This window comes from Oreochromis niloticus, linkage group LG7 (genome assembly GCF_001858045.2).
Source record: "Oreochromis niloticus isolate F11D_XX linkage group LG7, O_niloticus_UMD_NMBU, whole genome shotgun sequence".
NCBI lineage: Eukaryota > Metazoa > Chordata > Actinopteri > Cichliformes > Cichlidae > Oreochromis > Oreochromis niloticus.
The window spans coordinates 30,479,278-30,503,363 of NC_031972.2; the positions used below are offsets into that span (position 1 = coordinate 30,479,278).

A 24,086-nucleotide genomic window follows, 5' to 3' on the forward strand; every position below is an offset into this window, starting at 1 on the left:
TTGGTGGCCCACAAGGTCGTGGTATGCAGAGATAATCAGCCTGCTAGCAGCGAGTCCTTGGCAGCTTCCTCTCCGCAGGGATCTCCTCTCTCAGGCGGGAGGAGAAGTGTTTCATCCGCGCCCAGATCTGTGGCGCCTTCATGCTTACCTTTGCCTTCATGGGGCGATCGTGGCTCAAAAGTTGGGAGTTCGCCTTGTAATCGGAAGGTTGCTGGTTCGAGCCCCGGCTTGGACAGTCTCGGTTGTTGTGTCCTTGGGCAAGACACTTCACCCGTTGCCTACTGGTGGTGGCCAGAGGGCCCGGTGGCGCCAGTGTCCGGCAGCCTCGCCTCTGTCAGTGCGCCCCAGGGTGGCTGTAGCTACATGTAGCTTGCCATCACCAGTGTGTGAATGTGTGCGTGAATGGGTGGATGACTGTATGTGTAAAGCGCTTTGGGGTCTTTAGGGACTAGTAAAGCGCTATACAAATACAGGCCATTTACCATTTACCATTTTACCTGCTGAGAGGCTAAACTTGATTGCTAAGGGTTTGCCACCCAGTGTGATAGCGACAATCCAGAGCGCTAGGGCCTCATCTACTAGAGGCTTGTACGCTTACAAATGGCGAGCCTTCGAGCAATGGTGCCAGGACCGCCACACTCTCCCATTTCAGTGCTCTATTGTGGATGTTTTGACATTCCTGCAGGAGCTGCTGGATAAGGGCCTTTCATTTTCGACAATTAAGGTTTATTTAGCAGCTATATCTGCTTGTCATATTGGCTTTGACGGGGTGACACCAGGTGCACATCCCCTCGCCATACGTTTTCTGAAAGGGGTCCGCCGGCTGAGACCCGTGCTTAAGTCCAGTGTCCCTGCTTGGGACTTGTCTTTGGTGCTGGAGGCCCTTTGTAGCCCCCCGTTTGAACCCATCGAGTCTGTGGATATGAAATTTCTTTCATATAAGACTGCATTACTTCTCGCTTTGGCTTCGGCAAAGCGAGTGGGTGACCTTCATGCGCTGTCCGTGCATCCCACCTGCACACAGTTTTCTCCTGATGGCCACAAGGTCGTATTGCGTCCAAATGCTGCCTATTTTCCCAAGATCATGCCTGCATCTTATAGCTCAATGGAGTTTGAGTTGCTGAGCTTTTGCTCCCCTCCTTTTGCATCTGAGGAGCAGAGGAGGATGCATTCTCTTTGTCCAGTGCGTGTGCTACACACCTACATTGAGCGCACTCAGAATGTGTGTTTATGTGACCAGCTGTTTGTCTGCTTCGCCAATCCAAATAGAGGTAGATCTCTGTCCAAACAGAGGCTGTCCCACTGGATTATAGAAGCTATCTCACTGGCATACGGCACCAGAGGTCTTGCTTTGCCCCACGGGGTGAGAGCTCATTCCACCAGGGGGATGGCAACCTCATGGGCTCTTTTTAAAGGGGTGCCTGTAGCTGATATTTGTGCGGCAGCTAGTTGGGCATCACCGCACACTTTTGTGCAGTTTTATCGGTTGGACGTTACAGCCCCTTCGGTGGCTCATACTGTCCTTTCTGCTGGGTCTACCACTCACTAAGGAAGTGGTGGCCTGATTCCGGTTCGGTGGCTGCTCTGCGGGGCGTGTATATATGTCCCATACTTATGTGTTGTACCGAGTGAATCGACTGAAAGGGAACGAATAGTTATGTGTGCCTATGGAAAGAGGCACACATATTACTATTCGTCGGATTTATTATTCTTATTATTATTATTATTATTATTATTATTCTGACTTTTGGTGTTTATGACTATTATAGTTTTTTAAATATTAATATTTTAGTGAAAATTTTCCCGCGCTCCTCTGCCAAACAGTTTTGACAATAGGGGTACATATGTTACATCATTTTGTGTGGCTGGAGCTGGGCTAGTATGGTGTGACTTTTGGTGTTTATAACTTTTATAGTTTTTGAAATATTTAGATTTTAGTGCAAATTTAGGCCAATTTCTAGGCTCCTGAGAAAGATTCTGCTTTTGGCACCATAGAAACAGACTTCATTTGTGGTGTGTTGGCTCTCTCTAGTGGTATACCGGGAGTAGTACGGCCTAAAGAGTGCCATGCTTGGTGAAAACTACATATCCCACAATTCATAGCATGCCTCTACCGAGTCAAACAATGGCGGACACCACTTCGTTTTATATGTCTTTTATTCGTGTTTCTAGGTCACAAAATACACTTTTAAGATATTTTCAGGCGAGAATGTAGGTGTGTAAACTTCAAATATCTGCTCGTTTTATCAAGACATCCCATATTAGCGACAATTCTCTTAAGTGTTGCTGATAGCCGGCTAGCTAGCTAGCTAGCTAGCGCCCCTTCGTGAAAAACCACCCAGGCTTGGCTGATAGTGAGGTGGCTAAAATTTGTTTAATCGCCCGATCGCTCGGCAAGGGTCTGTGTCTTAGCTGGACTTATTTTTCGTTTATATGGGCCGATGATGCTGGTCGATGTGGAAAAAATAACTGAGTTGTTTGGTGGTGGCGCTACAACAGAGGGCAGCTATCCACCGGTGTGTGACAGAAAGGACATGCCGCGAACGAGACATACAAGGCGGTGAGGCTACCGCCGATCAATCGTGGATCAGGGAAAGCGAAGGCAGGAGCGTGAGGTGAACTGAATTTCAGGTAAGAAGTTATGACCTGCACTCTATTTGGGTCAGATATAAACCGAGTTTAGGTGTAGTTTATTTAGCAGCAGTTCTCTTATGTGTTGCTGATAGCCGGCTAGCTAGCTAGCGCCGCTAGCATAGTTAGCTAGCACCGCTAGCGACCCTTCGTGAAAAAGCACCCAGGCTTGGCTTATATTGAGGCGGGTGAAACTCGTGTCAGCACCCGGTCGCTCGCCGACAGTATGTGTTTTAGCTGGACTTATTTTTCGTTTATATGGACCGATGATTTATTTATTTATTCATTTTAGTAACGGTATAAACAGTGAAAGGTGGTGGATTGGCCAGATGTAAACTTCAAATATCTGCTCGTGTTACCAAGACATCCCATATTAGCTCTGATGTTTTCGGTGCCTGCAAAGAGCTAGACAGGTAGCTAGCTAACCCGAGCTGGCTGTCTTTTTGACTCAGGGTCATAGCTGGACTTATTTTTCGTTTTTATGAGCCGATGAGGGTTTTTTTTTTAGTAACGGTACAAACAGTGAAAGGCGGTGGATTGTCCAGATGCTGGTCGATGTGGAAAAAATAACTGAGTTGTTTGGTAGTCGCTGACGCGGAGCTACAACCGAGGGCAGCTATCCACCGGTGTGTGTCAGAAAGAACATGCGGGGAACGAGGCGGCGAGGCGACCGCCGATCGACCGGTGGTAGATCGTGGATCAGGGAAACCGAAGGCAGGAGAAGCAGGCGGCTGCCGGTCGGAGCGTGAGGTGAACTGAATTTCAGGTAAGAAGTTATGACCTGCACTCTATTTGGGTCAGATATAAACCGAGTTTAGGTGTAGTTTATTTTCGTTGTGCTGACTTTTTACAATCAGTTATAATAACTCGTACTGCGTGGTAGCTAGCACGATGGAGTTTCTATACAGCTGTGTGCGCGCTAAGTTACTGATGTTGAACTTTATGACAGCCTCCCCTGTCATTCTCTCGCCTGTTCAAACTTCAGTCATGAAACTGATCAATGATCGGCTTTTCTCTCTTGTTTGTTTATCGCGCTAAACAACAGCAGCATGTTTAAGCTTGATCAGCTGTTGTTAGAATTCATTTGATTTTAATTTCTAGTATCAGCTGATGTTTGCTGGAGCCACAGCTGTAGAAGCGGCTGGTCGAAACCAGGAGATGACCTTACTGAATCATCAGAGCTGAACTGGTGATGGAGAAACAGGTTTACCTTTTTTTTAGGTGACATGAATGAGTTGAAGGGAAGTTATGAACTGTTTCTGAGAGAAATAAACACCAAGCTCCTTTTTTTATTTAGCTGACAGCTGGTAACTGTGCAGGGGCGGATCTAGCAAAGCTTTTGCCAGGGGGCCAGGTAGGGCATTAACAGAGAAAGGTGGACACAAAGATATACTTTTCTTTCTTACTCTCATACAGGGAGTGCAGAATTATTAGGCAAGTTGTATTTTTGAGGAATAATTTTATTATTGAACAACAACCATGTTCTCAATGAACCCAAAAAACACATTAATATCAAAGCTGAATGTTTTCGGAAGTAGTTTTTAGTTTGTGTTTAGTTTTAGCTATTTTAGGGGGATATCTGTGTGTGCAGGTGACTATTACTGTGCATAATTATTAGGCAACTTAACAAAAAACAAATATATACCCATTTCAATTATTTATTTTTACCAGTGAAACCAATATAACATCTCCACATTCACAAATATACATTTCTGACATTCAAAAACAAAACAAAAACAAATCAGCGACCAATATAGCCACCTTTCTTTGCAAGGACACTCAAAAGCCTGCCATCCATGGATTCTGTCAGTGTTTTGATCTGTTCACCATCAACATTGCGTGCAGCAGCAACCACAGCCTCCCAGACACTGTTCAGAGAGGTGTACTGTTTTCCCTCCTTGTAAATCTCACATTTGATGATGGACCACAGGTTCTCAATGGGGTTCAGATCAGGTGAACAAGGAGGCCATGTCATTAGTTTTTCTTCTTTTAAACCCTTTCTTGCCAGCCACGCTGTGGAGTACTTGGACGCGTGTGATGGAGCATTGTCCTGCATGAAAATCATGTTTTTCTTGAAGGATGCAGACTTCTTCCTGTACCACTGCTTGAAGAAGGTGTCTTCCAGAAACTTGCAGTAGGACTGGGAGTTGAGCTTGACGCCATCCTCAACCCGAAAAGGCCCCACAAGCTCACCTTTGATGATACCAGCCCAAACCAGTACTCCACCTCCACCTTGCTGGCGTCTGAGTGGGACTGGAGCTCTCTGCCCTTTACCAATCCAGCCACGGGCCCATCCATCTGGCCCATCAAGACTCACTCTCATTTCATCAGTCCATAAAACCTTAGAAAAATCAGTCTTGAGATATTTCTTGGCCCAGTCTTGACGTTTCAGCTTGTGTGTCTTGTTCAGTGGTGGTCGTCTTTCAGCCTTTCTTACCTTGGCCATGTCTCTGAGTATTGCACACCTTGTGCTTTTGGGCACTCCAGTGATGTTGCAGCTCTGAAATATGGCCAAACTGGTGGCAAGTGGCATCTTGGCAGCTGCACGCTTGACTTTTCTCAGTTCATGGGCAGTTATTTTGCGCCTTGGTTTTTCCACACGCTTCTTGCGACCCTGTTGACTATTTTGAATGAAACGCTTGATTGTTCGATGATCACGCTTCAGAAGCTTTGCAATTTTAAGACTGCTGCATGCCTCTGCAAGATATCTCACTATTTTTGACTTTTCTGAGCCTGTCAAGTCCTTCTTTTGACCCATTTTGCCAAAGGAAAGGAAGTTGCCTAATAATTATGCACACCTGATATAGGGTGTTGATGTCATTAGACCATACCCCTTCTCATTACAGAGATGCACATCACCTAATATGCTTAATTGGTAGTAGGCTTTCGAGCCTATACAGCTTGGAGTAAGACAACATGCATGAAGGGGATGATGTGGACAAAATACTCATTTGCCTAATAATTCTGCACTCCCTGTATAAAATATTTAGCTTTTATTAAATAGTTATCTGAATCTTACAACCAAAGTTTGTATAATAATACACAAGATTGGCTGTAGACCATTGTTCATCATTCAGAACACTGTGTAAAAATAACAAAAAACAAAAAGTGAATGCAAAAGTGCATAAATATTTATTTTACGTGTTTGATATGTGTGGCGGGGCGTGGTCTGCAGTGCCGCTGCAGGGGAGGTGGACCCACCTGAGGGGCATCTGCAATCACACCTCTCGGGCGTAGTCTGTGCTCTCTCGGCTGTTTTTTGGGTGTGTGTCGGGCTGTGAGTTGAAAAGCTACAGCTGGCTGGGAGGGTACATCAACCATGTGTGAAAAGTGGTCCATAACGTACTGGTTCAAAGTGTGTTCGTGCAAACATTGTCGGGGTCTGCCGTGGTACAGAGGGACTTCTGCTTATGAACCTGTGTGCACAGCGTCTGCAAATCGGGGCTGTACAAAGTGACCTCATCTTTACCCAAAACTGTAAGCTGTCATCTGTGAGGCGCGAGCGGTGTTTGTTTTTACCATAATTCATGGTGGAGAATGGCTGCTCTTCTGAGTTTTGCTGTCTGTAGCCGTATGAATGGAAAACTACACAGATTAGCAGCGGCATAGGCACACATAAAATTTCTTCTGAAATTTTCGCTTTCTAGTTATGTCTATAACTTCTGTTCCCTGAAGGAGAGGAACGAGGTACAACACAAGGTGGCCCCACTGAGCAGTTTGGCTCGGTGAAGAGCGGCTATCGAACTGAGGGATGACCGTGATGACAGCGGCTATATGTGCAGGCGGGGCCGTGCACGTGTCATCACACGTCATCTGCCTTAAAGGCGTGAATAAAGGTTTCTTCAGCCAGGACACGCGAGGGCGTGATATCCCATACTTATGTGTTGTACCTCGTTCCTCTCCTTCAGGGAACAGAAGTTATAGACATAACTATTCGTTTCTTCCTTTTAGTAAAATTTAACTGTTGTTCAGTATTTATCAGCTCCAAGTCCAAAAATGATCAGCTCATTTTCACTCGAGCTTTTACAAATACATGAGGTCAAATACTGTGAACCATACACCATACAGGCCATAATAAAGCAACATTTTTAATGGAATTGATACAGGATAAGTGATCATCACTGGCACTTTACAATATAACTGACCTGAGAAAACACTCTCCTGCCCCCAGCTTGAACCTCGGAGCTCCTCGACTCTGACACTTTTATATCTCCGAGGCTGCTCAGACTGCTGCTGTGAGACTTTCCCACCTCTACCCTCTTTATGTTACTCTGATGAAAAACAGGAAGCATCATGAGCCAGCTGGAGGCCGGACGAGTACTGGACCTGCTGTTTTGCTGTTTATTCATGTCAGAAGAATAGTCCTGGTGGTCTGATTGTGCATTCCTGTTAACAGATAATTGGAGAGAATTTAGTCCAGTGGTCGGAGAAATGAGCTTCCTCCCAATTAGCTCTGCTGTGTATTTTTTTTTTAATTCTATTTTTTGTCCAATAGAAAGAACAAATTGTGCTGCTGGTAAAAATGCAGACCATCTTGCCTATTACTTTGAGACTAACCTCTGAGAGAGAGTTTTCCAGACTTCATTGTTTCCAGTTTCTTGTCTGTCCTTGTGTTCAGATTGCATGTTAGTTCTTAAAGCAGGAGAGGTGAGAACTGCTTCATTCAGGCTACGCTCTAGAAGTTTGGGAAGCTCCTTGATGCTTCGGTAGCTAAACAGATGGAGGAGAAACAGTTAAATAACTAAAAGTCCTAGCTGCAGGGCTCCTTATTTATCAGATTTCATCATATTGATGCATTTAAATATAGCTACTCACTGATTCACTGCCATGGTAAAGTCCTCTGCAACACTTTTAATTTTGCCCTTCAGAGGATTGAAGTAGAGAGTTTCTTCATCCTCTCCCTTGGACTTCTCTTCATCGTTCTCTTTACAGGCTGAGCTCACTTCTGCTTCCGCTGCCTCAGAGAGCAGAGGCACAGGCAGGACCTCAAAAGAGAAAAAGAAAAAAGTAAATGACAAGATAAAGTCTGGTAATGCTGTGATCCTGTCCTGAACAGGGATTTCATCATAAACCAAAAATAGTCCAATTTTGTGAAATAAAAATCCACGTTCTCCACTACAAACCACATCAAGCAGTTAAATACTGTATGTATCACACACTCACGGGAGTCTGGTGCAATTTCAGTTTTTGCCATTTTGCCTAAGGACAGTTCCATATAACAGTACACTGGAGGAGCTGGGATCTAACCACTGACCTTCTGATTTGTGGTAATCAACCACTCTGCAGACGTCTGCCTTGTAACTAGAGTGTGAATGAATGCAATTCCCTACACTCACTGTACTACAAGGGCACTAAAAACACATGCCTCCTCCACACAGACTAGGTTTATTACAATTTGCCCATGCTGCTCACAGAGCCATAATAATCCCGGCCATACACAGATTAAAATGATGGTGTTGCTACCTGTGGGTGAGTGAAGGTTACAACATCCACAGAGAGGGCAGATGGTGTGGTTGGTTGAGGAGGTGGAGAGGGAGGAGTAATCCAGGTGGGCTGATCCTGTTGCATCTGTTCCACCTGCTCCTTCAGCTCGTCCGTACGCAGCCCACACTGAAAGATCAGCCCCTCCAACTCCCTGATGCACAACAAACATGTAAAAAAAGAAAAATGAATCAAAACAACTGAATAATGAGCACACATAAAAGCAAAATATAAAATGTATTCCAATGTAATGCTAGACATCAACATTACCGTTCTGGGTCAAACTGGCTGATTTCTATGCCTCGCTGCTGCAGGAGTTTGTGCTCATCCCTCGCCAACAAGTATCCCCTCTCTAAAGATTCGAGCCCCTCGGCAAGCTGAGCCATACCCTAAAAGAAAGAACTTTTATTTATTCCATTCAATATATGTTCCCATTAGATGTGATGTTTAAAGACCTAGAGAATTCTGCTGTTCTTTTGTTGCTCTTACCTCAGTTTGTTCAAAAGGTTGAAGTTTTTTGTTTTTAAGGAGATCCTCAAACGTCTGCAGCTGAATGAAAAATCAAAAGGTTTATCATTGATTAATTTCCTAAATCACCATTATCATCAGCAAGCAAATCTGATCATTCTCATCTCTAAAGATTTAACTGTCCAGTTACCTGCTGCAGAAATGTTTCGGCCTGGCTGAACAGAATATTGGCTAGCTGCTGTCCAAGCTTAGAGCCTGGTTCTGTAGGACCGGCAGCTGAACTTCCTGTTACATGGACAAACAGATTAGAAGGAAAATGTACACAATGCCTGTTGTATACAATCATCAAAGAAAGAGACAGTTCACCCAAAAATTCTAAATATGTGTTTTCTTATCTGCAGTCATTTCTCCATTTAGATAATTGTGGTGTAAGCTGTCCGGTTTAAAGATACTGACTAATACAAGATTTAGCAGCAAAGAAGTAACCATTAAATAAAATGAAGATACCCTGATCTGTCGTGGGTTTCTGAGCCTGAGGAAAATCCAATTTTAGCAACTTTGAAGCACCGCAGTTTAGTCCTGATTGCACATAGGGGCCAGGATTTGGTGGGTCAGAGTACAGGTTAACCTGGAAGAAACATGAAAAACAAAAACAAACATGTTCTCAATAATTATTACCTAGCCTGTCTGTATGTGGACTTCTACATTTTGTAACAGACACACTGTATCACTGTATTGTTTTTTTACCCATACAAAATGAGACTTCCGCAGGTTTTGATCAGTGTTTGCTCTAATTTCTCATTCTAGAAATGTGAACTGAGTCAGATTAAAAAACAGCATACACAGCAGGAAAACATCCCCATCTAGTGTCCACAGGTTGTAAGCTTTCACTAAGGCCTCACAACTATTCTGACTAACACATAAGGAGGGTATTGAGGTAATTAAGGGCAGGGGAGAGTAAAAGAGTTTGGAAAAAACAATGAGTTAAACATAGTCAGTCATCAGCCAACCAAAGTGTGAAAATGAGCCTGAATTAACAGACTGAGCTTTCTGACAGTCACTCAAAGCTGTAAATCTTTATGACCTTTAACTGCTCTCAGAAGGCCCTTTCCACACACACACACACACACACACACACTGGAAAAGTAAACAGCTGCATGGCACCTACGGAGACACTTTAATATGCAATTAAGAGACAACAGAGATGAGACAGAAAGACAAAAACCCCACTTAAAACCTAAATTCAGATCATCAATCAGACTGGAACCAGTCAGATTTCTTATTAAACTGGATGTAAGCTCAGCCACAAAAGGTAAATCTACTGGAACATATGTCTAATCAGAAGAAAATATTGACTAACAAATATCTGCAAATTCTGTTGTACAGAAACTCCTCCCACCCTGCCTGGGTGATGGGAGGACAGAACAGATGGTGGTTCAGTTTCTAATGAATGAGATGGAGAAAATGGAGGTGGGGAGTTCAGTAAGCTGATTTAAATTGGTGCTGAATGTGAAGCGCTGCAGCACAAACAGAAATGAGGCACCAAATCTTTAAATGGGCCATTTCCGAACACTTCAGCACTACTCCTGCCTCTTCTGTATTTATTTCAAATCCCACTTTTCTGAGATTTCTAATCATTTGTATGACATACTGCTCTGTCTATGATGTGCTGAGCCTGCCTGGACCTGATTCTCTAAATTTCTGTCCTGCAAAAATGAAATATAGACATATAAATATTGTAACATAATGAATTTATTTCATAATTCTAATGATTCTAATTTTAAGCACTACTTTGAAAGTACTTTCACAGCTGTTCGACTATCGAAAGCCACATAATTACTCTTTGTTGACAAGAAAAATTCAATAAATGCCCAAAATTTAAGTAAATAAGTTGTATATCACTTTGAAGTTTGGTATTAACTTTAATATTTTATAGTAGCTTAATGGTTAGACCACTAATAATTATGTATGATAGTGACATGTACTGTTTTTAAGTCCCTGAGTTACACTCCACACCATTAAAAGGTGATAAATTATAGCTGGATCTCTAGATTAACTACCTTGGCTTCCAGACGCAGACGATCAATGGTGTTCTCTGCCTCAGCGTACTTAGTCAGCAGTCTGTCGTAGTCTTCCTGCAGCCAGAGGAAATAAAGGAGAAGGAAGTGAGGAGAAGCAGTACAAAAGAAATGTGACATGAGGAAAAAAAAAGTGAGACAAATGAAAACGAAAGGGAATAAAGCAAAAATGGGGGTGGCGATAAAAGAGAGGACTAAAAGACTGGAGCGGAATTTAGGTTCTGTTTAGTCTAATTCATCCTGTGAGGCTGTCAAACATAAACAAAAGCTGAACATATGAGGACAGCCAGGCAAAATATCTCTGTGTACTTTGGTTTTGGATTTGCTTTTGTTTTTGTTGGCTGTCCAAATAAATGGATGGATGGCTTAATGCTGAAACGCTACAGCACAGTGGCATTCTGGGTAATAATGTTAAACAAAAGTCATTCTAGAAAATGTATTTGTATGTTGTTGTTATATTATAGTTAAAACTAAGTGAAGAGAAATTAACAAAATGTCTCCATTATTCAGATTCCACCACTGTGACAAGTTTGATTTGAACTGTGACACTAAAACAAAGAGGAAATAAAGTGGGGCACCCTAAAACTACGAGTCTCATGTGCCATGTGTTTATATGCGTTTCACCTATTTTTCCCATTTTAAAACCTTGAGCTGGGAGCTGAGATGAGACTTTTTTCTAAATATATCAGTCCCTTCTGGCATATCCTAGGTTCGATGTTCACACATTATTAAATTCTAAGTGTTTATATTACTATTATGTTTTTATTGGGGTATCCTGTGTGACGTTTTCACCTTTTGAAATGAAAGTTTGTACTTTAAGTCCAGTCAGTATTGGCATTCACACTAACCTGGAAAAACTCAGACTTCTTCATGACATTTTGACTTGTTATAGTACAAAAAGCACAGATCTTATTACTGAAGCCTCAATCACGTGTCCCAGCAGACCCTGTCAGTGAACCAGTATTCACAGAAATAGGACCTCCCCTAAGCAGAATGCAGCCATCATTACTACACCTTTGATTTTAATACTGGCACAAGTTAGATATCTTCTGTCCATCTCAATCAACTTTAGTGGTTTAAAGTAATTTTAGAGAACTCTTCCAAACTGAAATGCCTCTTAGTCTCTACTAGTACCTGAAGCTGATTGACCAGTGTGGTGGCCTGCTGGTGGCATCTGAACTCCTGAGGCACAATAGCGTTGATTGCACTGGTTGCCTGTCCATCAGAGTCTGGCGAGGTAGGAGACTCACCAGCGGTGTTCAGTAGGACTTCTTTCACTATATCAGCAGGGGATTTGAAGACTATAGGTGGCTCGGGTGATAAGGACTTCCTTGTTAACAAGGGCCTGCCCTTGGGGGGCTTGTAACCGCCTTTGGGAAAATGAACTCTGGGTTCGACCTTTGAGAAGTCCGGTGTGTGGTAACTCAGAGGCCACTTTCTGGAAAAAGAGAATTGTGATGTATGAAAATAGAAAAGAGCAAAAAGAAAGCCCAAATAAAATGGTTAACAAAATGTGTTTTACCTAGATTCATCCTCTGCGACAGCATTGCTCCTGGTTCTAGGCGTTACCACGTCCCTGTCACGACTTGTGTTCTGTTGTTTGTTGGGCCTGACTGTGCCGGGGGAATGAGTTCTTGAATATGCAGCCTCAGGAGAGTGCTTCCTTATCTTTCTCGGTGTGGGAGTGGGGTGACTATGCTCCTTATCTCTCTTTCCTGATTCTTTTCCAGGGCCATTACTTAATCTCCTGTAATGATTTGAGATGACCTGTTCAGAAAACAATGCTGCTGGCTGAGCCGAAGCCCTGAGCTTTATCTCGGGACAGCGAGGACTGGAGTTGAGGCTCATGTGGCTACTGTTAGACTCCTGAAAACTTTCTGTAAAGCTTATTTCTGGAAAGGTTTCAGCTTCAATTCCTGGGGCAGTATTTAATTCCTCGGCAGTGAAATGCAGATGATGGAGCAAAGTGGAAGCGGCAATGGGTAAGGCAGAACGGGAGGCTGGACAGGAGACACTGTCCACACCATGCAGCTGAACGCTAGAAGATTGTCCTGAGCTGATCTCTTTATTCTCTTCTTTACCACAATATCCTTCAGCGAGTCCTGCCAGCTTTCTTCCAAGCTCCCCTGATGTTCTAGTGTGCTCAAATTTCTTTTTACTCCAATCACTCCTCCCTCTCTCTTCTTCTCCATCTTTGTCATCATTGGTCATGTTGTGGTGTTTGTCCCACTCAGAAAGATGCTCTGCTACCTGCTCCTCCATTCTTTGCCTCACCTCCACATCCTCTGACCAGGTTTTTAACTCATCTATAATTACAAAAAGAAGAAGGCATGAAAAAAATAATAAGGAAGCAAAAAACGTGTTGCGCAACAAAGGACTGTGTAGCTTTAATGAATCACACAAATGTGCACCGTCCTTGGTCTTCAAGCGCAATCAGTTCCATGACTCCAGCCATTAACAACCAAACTTATTTTAAATTTGGCAGAGTTTCGCTTAAGGTCATCATGTTGGGGACCCCCCCCAAACCTCGCCAGCGCTTCTGCTATTTTTCAGCTTTTTCTGTTTTAGACTGACCTGAACTTCAGGCTCAGGGATCAGTAGTGATGAGAGCTTTGTCTCAGACCACAACTCAGGAACAAACAAGCAGTTTAGTTCATGTTGTCTAAAGCCCAAGGTGGCACATCATGTGAGGATTAGAACCAAGGGGATCCATGCCATTATTCAAGATTCAATGGGTCGTTCACAATGACCCTTTAAAAGTGTTACTTTTATGTGTCAAGGTGTGTGAGGGAAAATATTCTGAACAATGTCAGTATTCGCCACAATCCTACTTACCAGATTCGGCTAAATCCCGTTTAGTTTTGACTCCTCAAAATTGCCCAAAGAGACTAATATGACAGGGAGACTGGAAAATTTTGTGTGTATTTGTAAAGATTTTACAATTGTAAATTACTCTCTACAGTAGAACCAAACAAGCAGGGACCTCTTTTAATCACCTGATGACAAAATAATTAGTATCTCGAGAACAAAGACGGAATTTACATTTCTATCTTTCAGTTGTCAGGATTCGTTTGTTTTCTATAATCTTAAGCATATTATTTTTAGGTTTTAGAAAATATAAAATATGAGAAAACAAAAAAAATGAAGACAATTATTCAACTGTTATTCAAACAGGTCTCAGAATCAGGTGTATTCAAGTGCTTTAGAGTAGAAACTAAGAAATGAAGGTCAAGAAAAAAGTTAATAAATTATAAATTAATGCTCACAGGATGACAGTTTTCCTGTATCTTCTTCTGTTGGTTTATGGTGCGACAGATGCTCACTCAGCTTGTAGATCAACTCCTCAGACGGTGTGTCCCTCTCACCCTCACTATAATCTGCCTCCTCTGGGGTGAGGGATCCAGGGCACCCATCTGAATTGCATTCCTCCAATTCCACATTTTCAAGTGCCTCTGACAGTCCAATGATACCATTCTCATCCATTTGACTAAAAAAGTCATCCTCTTTTTCTGCCTGTTCTTCATCCTCTTCATCCCACTCATCCTCTGATATAGCAGTGCTATTAGGTGAGGAGTGGACCGGGGCAGGGGTCCAGAACAGAACCCCTGCTGTGGTGTTCTGTCTTGTTTCCATTCACCTTGCAGCCTCCTTCAGTTCTTTGTTTTGACTTCAGTTACTGTTTCAGCCAGGCCTTAGAACCTTTAGCATCTTTTTTAGTTTCTTTGGCTCTGCAGCCACTTTCAAAACCATGGTGGAGGAAGTTTACAAATTGCAGTAGAAGTCATTGAGCTGGTGGCAGTCCAGAGGTAACAGCTACAGACTCAGTGATTACTCTTCAGTGCTGAGGAACAGGAAGCATTTGGATGCAATACCTGAAACACAAACAAGCAACCGATACTTATTTCACTACATGTAATGCTTTGCAATGAATCAAGGTTAACACACCTTGAGTAGCACGATTTGTTAATGCAGAAGATTTGAGGCTAACCCCAATTTCTAATCTATTTTCCACTGAAATAATTTTAACAAAAAAATCATGCCACAGATTAAAAAACAAAACAAAAACAAACAAAAACATCCTAGACATAACAAACACAATAAAGCCATGAAAAAAGAAAGAAATTACTACACTCTTTATTTGCTTACTTGCTTGGTTTAGGTAAAGGCAATTATTTCCAATTAAAATAAACAAAAATTAAAGTTCTAAATTGTCTAATCCTTCAGTCTAAAAGCTTTTCTGTTCTCTTTATCAGTGCTTGTATTTTATTTTATTAGCATTGTAAAAAACAGTACAGTCAAACTTATTGAAGAGAGCTTTTAATACCATCCACAAGCCTTTTTTTCTACTCTGTTTTAACACTGATCAAACTCTGTGACAATAAAACACAAACAGACTTGACCAGGATAATAATAATCAGTAAATTCAAAACTTAATACCTTTACTATATACATAATTAAAAATTTTCATAAATGTAATTATAGATGAAAGAATGGGAATACACAAATGATCTACCAGCTAGATGCTGCTGCCTTTAAGAAAAAATAGGCTCTTGATTATTAAAAGCTTAGCCGAATGACTATTTCCTTTGAAAATGTGCAGTTCAAACACTGACTCATGATATTTTAGGATATCATGAGAAAATTTACAATGCAGCACATATGGACCGGTTTCTAAGGTGACATGAACTTTGTGTTGTTTACACCACTGATTTAGAATTCTTTTTATTGCCCCCTGCTCAAATCCTGTGCCATCTGCTCACACCATACAGCTTTTACCCACACTACTGAATTCATCTCAGTTGCTTAACTCACAGGAAACAAACACAGTATACAGGTAACAGATCCTCGATTAGTCTGCTAGTTCAAAATGTCACATAGCAAGTCTCCCAAGAATTAGCTTGGAGCTGCAATACTCACTATGGCAACTCCACAACATGAGCTCAAGTTGTGTTTTCAGAGTGTGCAGTTAAACATCTCTGACAGCTATACAGCCAGTGGCTCACTCCCAAAGCTGCATTTCAATGTGCTAGAGCAAGGGTGGGCAATTAATTTTCCCAAGGAGCCACATGAGAAACTGGGACTGTTGTGGAGGGCCGAAACAATAAGCGTATAAAAAGGTACAATTAATATTGAGCAGAACTGAGTTCAACTTGGTGGTGCAATCCTCCTCATTGCCCACAGGTCTCAAAGTACATCAAGACCATGCATATTTAAACTTTAAGCTATTTTGATGTGATTGCTTCAGCAGCAAAGTCACACTGTGTAATTATCACTTACTTCCACTGACACTTACAGAACAGCTATTTCATAACGATGATGTAGCTTGATTATTTTGGTTTTGAGCCAGCAGGTCAAGAAATAACAACTGCATACCGGGTCAAGGACTTTAACATGCATCAATATCAGAAGCAAAGTCTTGCAATTAACATTTTAAAACAAAGCACAAGTAAAGTACACACTCTACAGCACTCACATTTCCATTAAGAAAAGTGGTAACCATGGTCGGTTGCTTCTTTCATCAATATCCCAGATTACCAAAAGAAGATTATGAAGCCTGGTGCTTCTTTCATCTCTTAACTAACATACAAACGTTACACACAAACACACTCAGATTTACCCACAGACGCGCATGCACAGACTCGCATCACGCTGAGCCCTTTCATACACAAATCACTGGCGACTCTCCACACAGGCCAACATGGCAAACTCACCATGCATTTAAACTAGACCACAAGGAACAAGAGCACGCAGCTCTGCGCATAAACAACATGAGAGGTAGATTTACAACAACAGTCATTTCAGAATAGAATCGCTTACAGTGCACAGTGTAATTATGGCATTATTTCTATGGTTTCTTCCTTCTTGGACAAACATGAATTTTCAGAGATAGAAATTGAAGACCAAATCCTCACCAGGCTGTTGCTGAAGTGAAACTGCACAAGCCACAAATTAATGTGATGCAAATATATGTATCGCCTGACAGTTTAGTGCTCATTTTATTTTAACAGATTCATAGCCATAATAAAAATTTCTTCACCAAAGATTTTACACACAAAATGAGATTCTATTATTTAAGCCATGCAAACATCTGGTCAAATTACATTTTTGTTCATTTTTGAAGAAAACTGTATGTGAAAGTCAAGCTTACTAATGCTTTAGCAATAGCTTGCAGTTTAAATTGTCTGAAATGTGATGTAGAAATAAAACTGTGGATGTCAAGAAAGATTTGCACATTCACTGGGAAGAAAGATAAAGCAAAAACCCTGATGTGACTGCAAAGTGCTTGGAGGACGGTTTAGCTGACACAGTAGCAACAGCTCTCCTTTCATGCAGCATTTATGTACAAAAAGGTTCTACATGAAAGAATCATCAGAAAAACTTTACCTGCTACCTCATCACAAATGTCAGTACAGCAACGGCGAACAGATAAAGATCTTTAGTTACAACCACTTTGGAGAAAAAGAAGGTGGGGAATAATATTAAAAGAACACATTTCCAGCTGAGGACTGAGGTGGAAATAGAATTATGAATTTTAATAATTCAACTTATTCTTGATGGAAAGATCATGCAGTCAATCCAGAAAAGTAAACTGAAAAGATACAGAACTTCAAGGATAATTATCCATGTAATGGGAGGAAATAATAATACAATTAAAATTAGGTAAGACAGCATAAAATCTAATTCCTAAATTCAGAAGCTTTTACATTATCTGTATCTATAGGAGCTTCATTTTGGTGAGGAAAAAGAAGCACAGAAAGAACTCACCTGTTACTCTGCTCATAACTCCATGTTCATGCCCAGGAGAACTAAGTATTTAACTCAGCTGCCAGATTGGGGGGGGGGTAAGCTGCTCTAAATCCCTGACAGGGGGCTTCACCGATTGTAAAGAGACAATAATCATCATGCAGAACACGAGACTGAAAAAACTCTGAGCTACAGACAAACTAATCACAACCAGATGGTGAGGCAAGCCAAGAATACATGTATGATGCACAGGTAAGCTGGATGTTCGGGAAGGAGAGAGATGAGGAATGACAGCGTGAGAGAAAAAAAGGACAGACGATATGGAGGAAGAGGAGAGAACAGAAGAAGAAACGCTGTCATAAAATCAACAGGGAATATATATGTTTTCACAGAGTGACACTTGCTGAATTTTGAGCACACAGTGAACAGAAGTGTAGGTGGAGCTGCCTCACAGAGCACCGATCTGTTTAGGAACGCCTAGTGAATAAGATATGGCAGCTAATCTCCTTAGGAGGCACAAGGAGCACTGAGGACACAGGATGAATTATGCAGAAGGAGCCGGTCAAGAGAGTGATTTAATATTTTTACTGTTATTTTAAATACTACTGAACTGGAATGCTCTGGCACTGGACTTTAGACTACAGGCCATATTTAACAATACATTCATTCAGTGCTTTAAAATTGCCAGTTAACCTAACCAATGCATGTCTTTGGACTGTAGGAAGAAGCAAGAGTACCAAGAGGAAATTCAAAAAGGCAGGGAAAACAGGCAAACTCTACACAAAAGGACACCAGCTGGGGTTTGAACCAGGAAACTTCTTCCTATGAGACTATAATACACTGACCATGTTGATTGTTGACTGGTTGACTAATTGACTAAATTATGCAGTGTCAAAATACACTGTCATTCATTGAGCAAAACATTGGCAACTTTTGTAAGCAAAAAGGCGATTTTTTGACAGAACTGGCAACAAGTTGGGACCTAACTTTGACCAGGTGCTTTTGACTATCCAGCCTCAATACTCTACCTCACCTGCACGTAACCTGTATGTTACAATGTTTTCCATTTTTATGCACCTTCTTACCTTATACCCCCAGCGGACTCTGAGTTCAATAATATTGACATACTAAAAACATTTTCAGCTTCCTCTGGCAGAACAAAACGGTAAATAGACTGGTGCTTGTGTAACTTTCACCTACACTCACTAAACACTCAAGGGCTTTTTTACACTACAGACTGAAACACTTTTATCACACAGACACACTCTGAAAGGACTGCATAATTTGGGATTCAAGGACACTTCAAGATGCAGACTGGAGGAGCCACGGAGCGAACAACTGACCTTCCAATTAGTAGACGACCCACTCTACAGCCTAAGCCACATCACCCCAGCAGTGCTGTTAACTGTTCAGAGTCTCTACGGTTTGCAAAATGATAATAAAATTCCTCATTACTGTATGCAGTGCTAAAAATCAACTGTTAAGAAATCACAGTACAGTTTAGCAATAATAATAATAGCAATGATTACAGAATTAAAATGTTAAGGGACTTAAGCTCAAGTAAAATCAGGTAAGGCTTTTCTTATACAAGTATATTTTGAAATGTGACTTAAAGGAACTGACTGAACCAACTGATTTCATAGCCTTGATTAAAAAAATGCTTTGTCCTCTTTAGTTTTCAGTCTCACCCCAGGAACAGACAAAAGACCTCTACCCAAAGAACTTAAAGCACATACTGGTGCAGATGGTACTAAGAGGTCAGAGATGAACCACTGTCTTTTTTATTGGTTTCTTCCAGCCTGGCCCCAGAGCAAACAATAGGAAGTATACTTCATGGCTGCAACACTTATTTCGTTCAAAAGAGAGGACAGAGAGAGGACAAAGACGGGGGGTGTCACCATGGCATACTGGAAAACAGAGCTTTAAATGAAAAGTCAATTGGTGTATTTTAACCCTAACCATGATTATGGTTTTATATACCTAACAAAGAATTTGCTATTGCCTAAACACAGCAAGAACGTAAGCCTGCATTGAAAATCTAACATGAATGAAACATGTTTGAACCAGCCACTTTGCACATGGTGATATGATCTATGGAAGTTTACCCAAATTGTACCTTTTAAAGTTTCCACGAGTGAATTATCAGATAAAAAGATATCATATCCAGTGTACCAATCCTTGTTTCTGTTACTCTATGTCAATGAGACTAAATGAACGCACTTTCATTATTAACACTATCATATATTCCATGACATTAACGTTAAACCTTACTTACAGAAAAAAATCGTGCTAAAAAACAACTAAAGTTTGGCTTCAGGTGGTGACACTTCTAGTGGATGTTAAAAACAACAGCTAATCATGAGAGTTCAACTGGGAGTAGCCACTGATTTTGCATGGGATGACCCCACTTTACTGTTCACTGTATCCCAAATATCAGTGCTGCCAAATGGAGCTGATTCTGTAGAGATACTGTAAAAACATAACTTCGTGCCTTGGGAAAGCCAGATAAGAAATCTACAGTCTTCCTTTGATCCACAGTTTCAGGCAGCATCAATATCCTTTCCCCCCTAACCACCTCTGCTTTACAACAAGGACTTCCAGTACTATAAAGAAAAACTTGTTCAGATATACAAACAACCAAGTCTACCAGCCAGTCTGGTGGGCTGTGGGGGCCACAGAGCTAAGAAAAGTGGCAAAATAAACAATGCCTCTGCCCTTCTGAGGAGAGTGCACAGAGATAAATTCAAAGAAACACCGTTGTGAAGAAATCTAACAGCATTACATTACATTACAACTTACCTCGTACAAACACAGTAATGAGTCGATACTGGAGATGAGATGACCAAAAAGACTTGAGGGATTTCACGATGGGCAGATTTCACAGCATGGGTCGGTTGCCTTGAAAACAGCAAAACTAAAGAGGAGAAAAGACCCACCCCTGTGTCACCATGGCACACGCACCACAACAGACCGCCATCAGTAAACAGGGTTCTTGGGGGCTTTAGAGAACGGTTAAACAGCTCACTTCACGGTTCGTCGCCGTTCGAGTGACGTTAAGAGTAAACCGTTAGTAAATGTAAGCTAGCTCTACAGCAGTCACTGCCAGTTTTAGAACTTAGTTATCGTTACTATCACTAACTCCTTACTCTCAAGTTAAAGCAAACATAAAAAACCCACACTCCGACCACTTTCAGCTACATTATGTTGACAGGTTAATTCCGACGCAGTTACACTGCTACACTCATTTCTCCAATAAAAAGAAAAGCTGAATTTTCTGATAATTATAGGGCTAATTATCAACCTTGGACGTTGGAGGAGCGTGGCACTGATTTAGCTGGCTGGCAGAACAGTTACTCGAGGTGAACTAAATGGGGAAATGTTAGCCCTGAGTTTATACTTCAGGCATTTTATTCTCTTCTAACCACCTCGTACACAACTTGGCCTTTTTTAAAAAGGTGCTATTGACAACAATGATAACGCTTTCCACCCTAGCCCTAAACTCAGTGCTTGAACTAAGTCGTTTGTTGCGACCAGTGAAACCTGACAGGCAATAGTGAGGAGCATAATTTTAACATACGCACCCAAAGCTTGAAAGCTTCAACTCAACATCTGAGTAGTGATTGGTTATGATGGTGCTCAGGGGCGGGACTTATCTTAAATCGACATACAAGGGAGGGTGCTGTTCAAACATGAGGCCACAAGAGGGCACCGTTGTACATGGTTTGAGTTTTTTCCTCCCATAATAAAGGCAAGAAAATTGATCTTACTGATACTCCGCACAGATTTGCACAAACTTAAAGACACAATTAAAGAAAATAATACAAAAGTCGTGAAATTCCTTATTTGTTTTATTTATTAATGAACTAATGTGCGCTCTAGGGAGATATCAATTTTGTTGTGTGCTTGTTCATTTAATAATAATAAAGGTGTTCAATTCAGTTTTTTAAAAAGTAAAAGGGAATTTTTAATACAATGTAAAAGGGAGTAGGGTGTACAGTGCTGTGCAAAACTCTTGAGCCATCACTCATTTCTTTATAGGTTCCATTGCTTCCAATATGTGAGGATTTCTTTTAAAGAGTGACCAAGATCTTGAGCAATAGTTCTCCAGACTTTCTGAAGGTATTTCTAAATTTTAATTTGGACATTGGCTTTTTTTTTTTTCCTTTTCAGTCTAGTCTTTGTATCTGACACATTTCAGAAGAATCTATTTTGGTTGTTAAGCCACTTAACACTGATCTACAAATCATTCAAGCATAATAAAGACACCTGCCTCAAATGACAAAAACATTAACAGACAACTTAACAAAGAATCAGTTTTAAAGTGTTTCTTCAGGCACCTGCTATGATGTATGGTTTGGAGATGGTGGCACTGACAAAAAGACAGGAGGCAGAGCTGGAGGTGGCAGAGCTGAAGATGTTAAGGTTTCACTGGCAGTGACCAGAATGGATAAGATTAGCAATGAGTACATCAGAGAGACGGCTCAGGTTGAGTGGTTTGGAGACAGTTCGAGAGGCAAGGCAGAATTTTTTTTGGACATGTGCACCCTTTGTTCAGTGGATACAGTGAACAAAGGATGTTGAGCATGGAGCTATCAGAAAGGAGGAAAAGAGAAAGACCATAGTAACAAAAAAAGTAAGAATGAAAGAAAGGAAATGTAAAAAAAATAAACAACAAAAACAAAAACATGGATGTAGGGAAAGAGAATATGAGGAGGTGTGACAGAATGGGACTAGGGAAGATGGAGGCAGATGATCTGCTGTGGCGACCAGTAAAGCAAGCACCCATAAGAAAAAGGGGAATGCACTTTTTTTTACTGTCAGATTGTTACAAAAACACGTATTTTTTCCTATTTCTTTAGCTCAATTTATGGAAAATGCCAAAGATGACACAGTGTGGAATGCATAAAATAGTACTTTTTGCACCAACAAGGTGATTCCCAAACAGCTACTAGCTGAAAACTTGGCATATCCATACCTGGCCAGCGTGTACCCTGCGGTAGCTACCCCTGCGACCCTGATAAGGATGAGCAGCAGAGAATAGATGAATCTGACACAGAATCTGTGAGATGCATCTAGCCCTTCAGTTGATCCATCTACTGTTAGCTGAAGGCTCATCAGAAACGGTCTCAGTGGATGGATGGCTGTAAAGAAGCCAAGAAAGCCTGAGGTATGCTAAATTACACAAGAACTAGACTGGAAATCGGTGACAACAGATATGATGGAGTAATGAATCCAAATGTAAAAATTGTTGCTCAAATGATCATCAATATATACAAAGGATTTCAGGAAATAGGTAAACAGTACAGCCATCTGTAAAACATGGTGGAAGCTCTGTTATGGTTTGGGTCAAAACTGAACTGATTGAATTACGAATGCAGAAAAGTACCATCAGATTTTGATCCACCATGCAATACCATCTGAAAAGCATCTGATTGGCAACAGTTTTTTTCAGCATGACAGTGACCTTAAACACACTTCAAATGCATATCTGGATAGAAAAAACACAAAATAGAACATTATGAGGTTTGGACTAGCCTCCCTGAAACTCAAACTGTACATATTAGTACAGTAGAAGTTAATATTTTTCATCTGCCTTACCTAGTCTGTATTTGTAAACTAATTCACATATTTTGGTGCTAATGAGTAGTTGGAAACATCTTGAGAATGCAAAAAAACCCCAAAAACTTCTGTGGTATAAGTCTTATTCTTAATCCTCGGAGAGACTCAGTGCAGTGAAAAAATAACAGCGCAAAGGTGTCATTTTAAGGTGTCTGCATATTTAAGACAATATTGACAATATGTTCTGTATATCAGAACATGCATAAAAATTCTCCCCATCGTGTTTGTATGTATAACAGTGACTTCTCTGTAGGATCTGAGGGACTAAACCGAGAGAAACAGAAAGACTTTTGACTATTAAACTGACATTGGCCAGCCATCTCATATCTTCTGACATTATCTGTTGAATACAAACCTTTTATTTTTAAAAGGAAAGCCATAATCCCTTTTGGTAAGGCGCAGCAACAAAAGCCAAACTGTGGTAGATTGCTTTCTGGCTTTAATAGAGGGTGCACAATGGCAGAGCTTTATGTGGTCCCTGGCACAGAATTGCCAGCTGCCAGGAGAGATTACCTGTATGTTTACTGTTTCCAGGAAAATACATTTAAGAGGGTTTTTTTTTCAGATAACAAAAAAGTTAAATATGCCAAACAAAAGAAAGTCAGTACCTTATAATCGTCTTTTGAGATCTGACGGCAGACACACAAGCTGGTGACATGAGGACTTTCAATCATAATCTTTCTTATAGAAGCAGGCATGTTATAGCTGAATATCTGCCATCTTCTAGGAATTTATATTACCATTACAATTTCACAACGCTCAAGGGGATGTGTTCTGATTACAGTTCATCACTGAAATATGCAGATGTTACAATGATAAATGAAATAGCAGGAAATATCTCAATAACCCTGGGAAGTATGAGTGCATGGCATTTTTTCATATAAAAAACTGGTCACTTTATTCAACGGACATTTTTGCCCCTACAAGAAAAAAGAGAAACAAAACTATGATGTAACATCATTTACCAGATTTATATTATCAGTAGCTTAAACAGAGCTATCGAGGCTCTCATGAGTCTCAGCTGGAGACAGAATTGGATTTGCTTCTTGCTGAGGATGGGCTCTG

The 24,086-nt window shown here is 41.1% G+C and overlaps 1 protein-coding gene across 4 annotated transcripts in view; it reads right to left on the bottom strand.

Annotated features, from left to right (window-relative positions):
• Window positions 1–20,929, bottom strand: part of akna (AT-hook transcription factor) — a 31,069-nt gene extending 10,140 nt beyond the window's left edge. Inside the window, exons 1-14 of one of the 4 annotated variants that reach the window (XM_005470573.4) lie at window positions 20,704–20,925; window positions 20,202–20,316; window positions 13,925–14,530; window positions 12,181–12,964; window positions 11,793–12,096; window positions 10,641–10,715; window positions 9,088–9,208; window positions 8,771–8,865; window positions 8,602–8,661; window positions 8,383–8,501; window positions 8,095–8,266; window positions 7,447–7,616; window positions 7,189–7,341; window positions 6,777–7,017 (exon numbers count right to left, since the gene is read on the bottom strand). In XM_005470573.4, the coding sequence (XP_005470630.2) occupies window positions 6,777–7,017; window positions 7,189–7,341; window positions 7,447–7,616; window positions 8,095–8,266; window positions 8,383–8,501; window positions 8,602–8,661; window positions 8,771–8,865; window positions 9,088–9,208; window positions 10,641–10,715; window positions 11,793–12,096; window positions 12,181–12,964; window positions 13,925–14,291 (2,661 nt within the window). In that variant the 5' untranslated portion in view covers window positions 14,292–14,530; window positions 20,202–20,316; window positions 20,704–20,925. Of the gene's footprint in view, window positions 1–6,776; window positions 7,018–7,188; window positions 7,342–7,446; window positions 7,617–8,094; window positions 8,267–8,382; window positions 8,502–8,601; window positions 8,662–8,770; window positions 8,866–9,087; window positions 9,209–10,640; window positions 10,716–11,792; window positions 12,097–12,180; window positions 12,965–13,924; window positions 14,531–20,201 lie in introns of all 4 variants that reach the window. The other 3 variants (XM_013268522.3, XM_019354394.2, XM_019354395.2) reach the window with 3 other exon arrangements.
• Window positions 20,930–24,086: the final 3,157 nt, after the last annotated feature.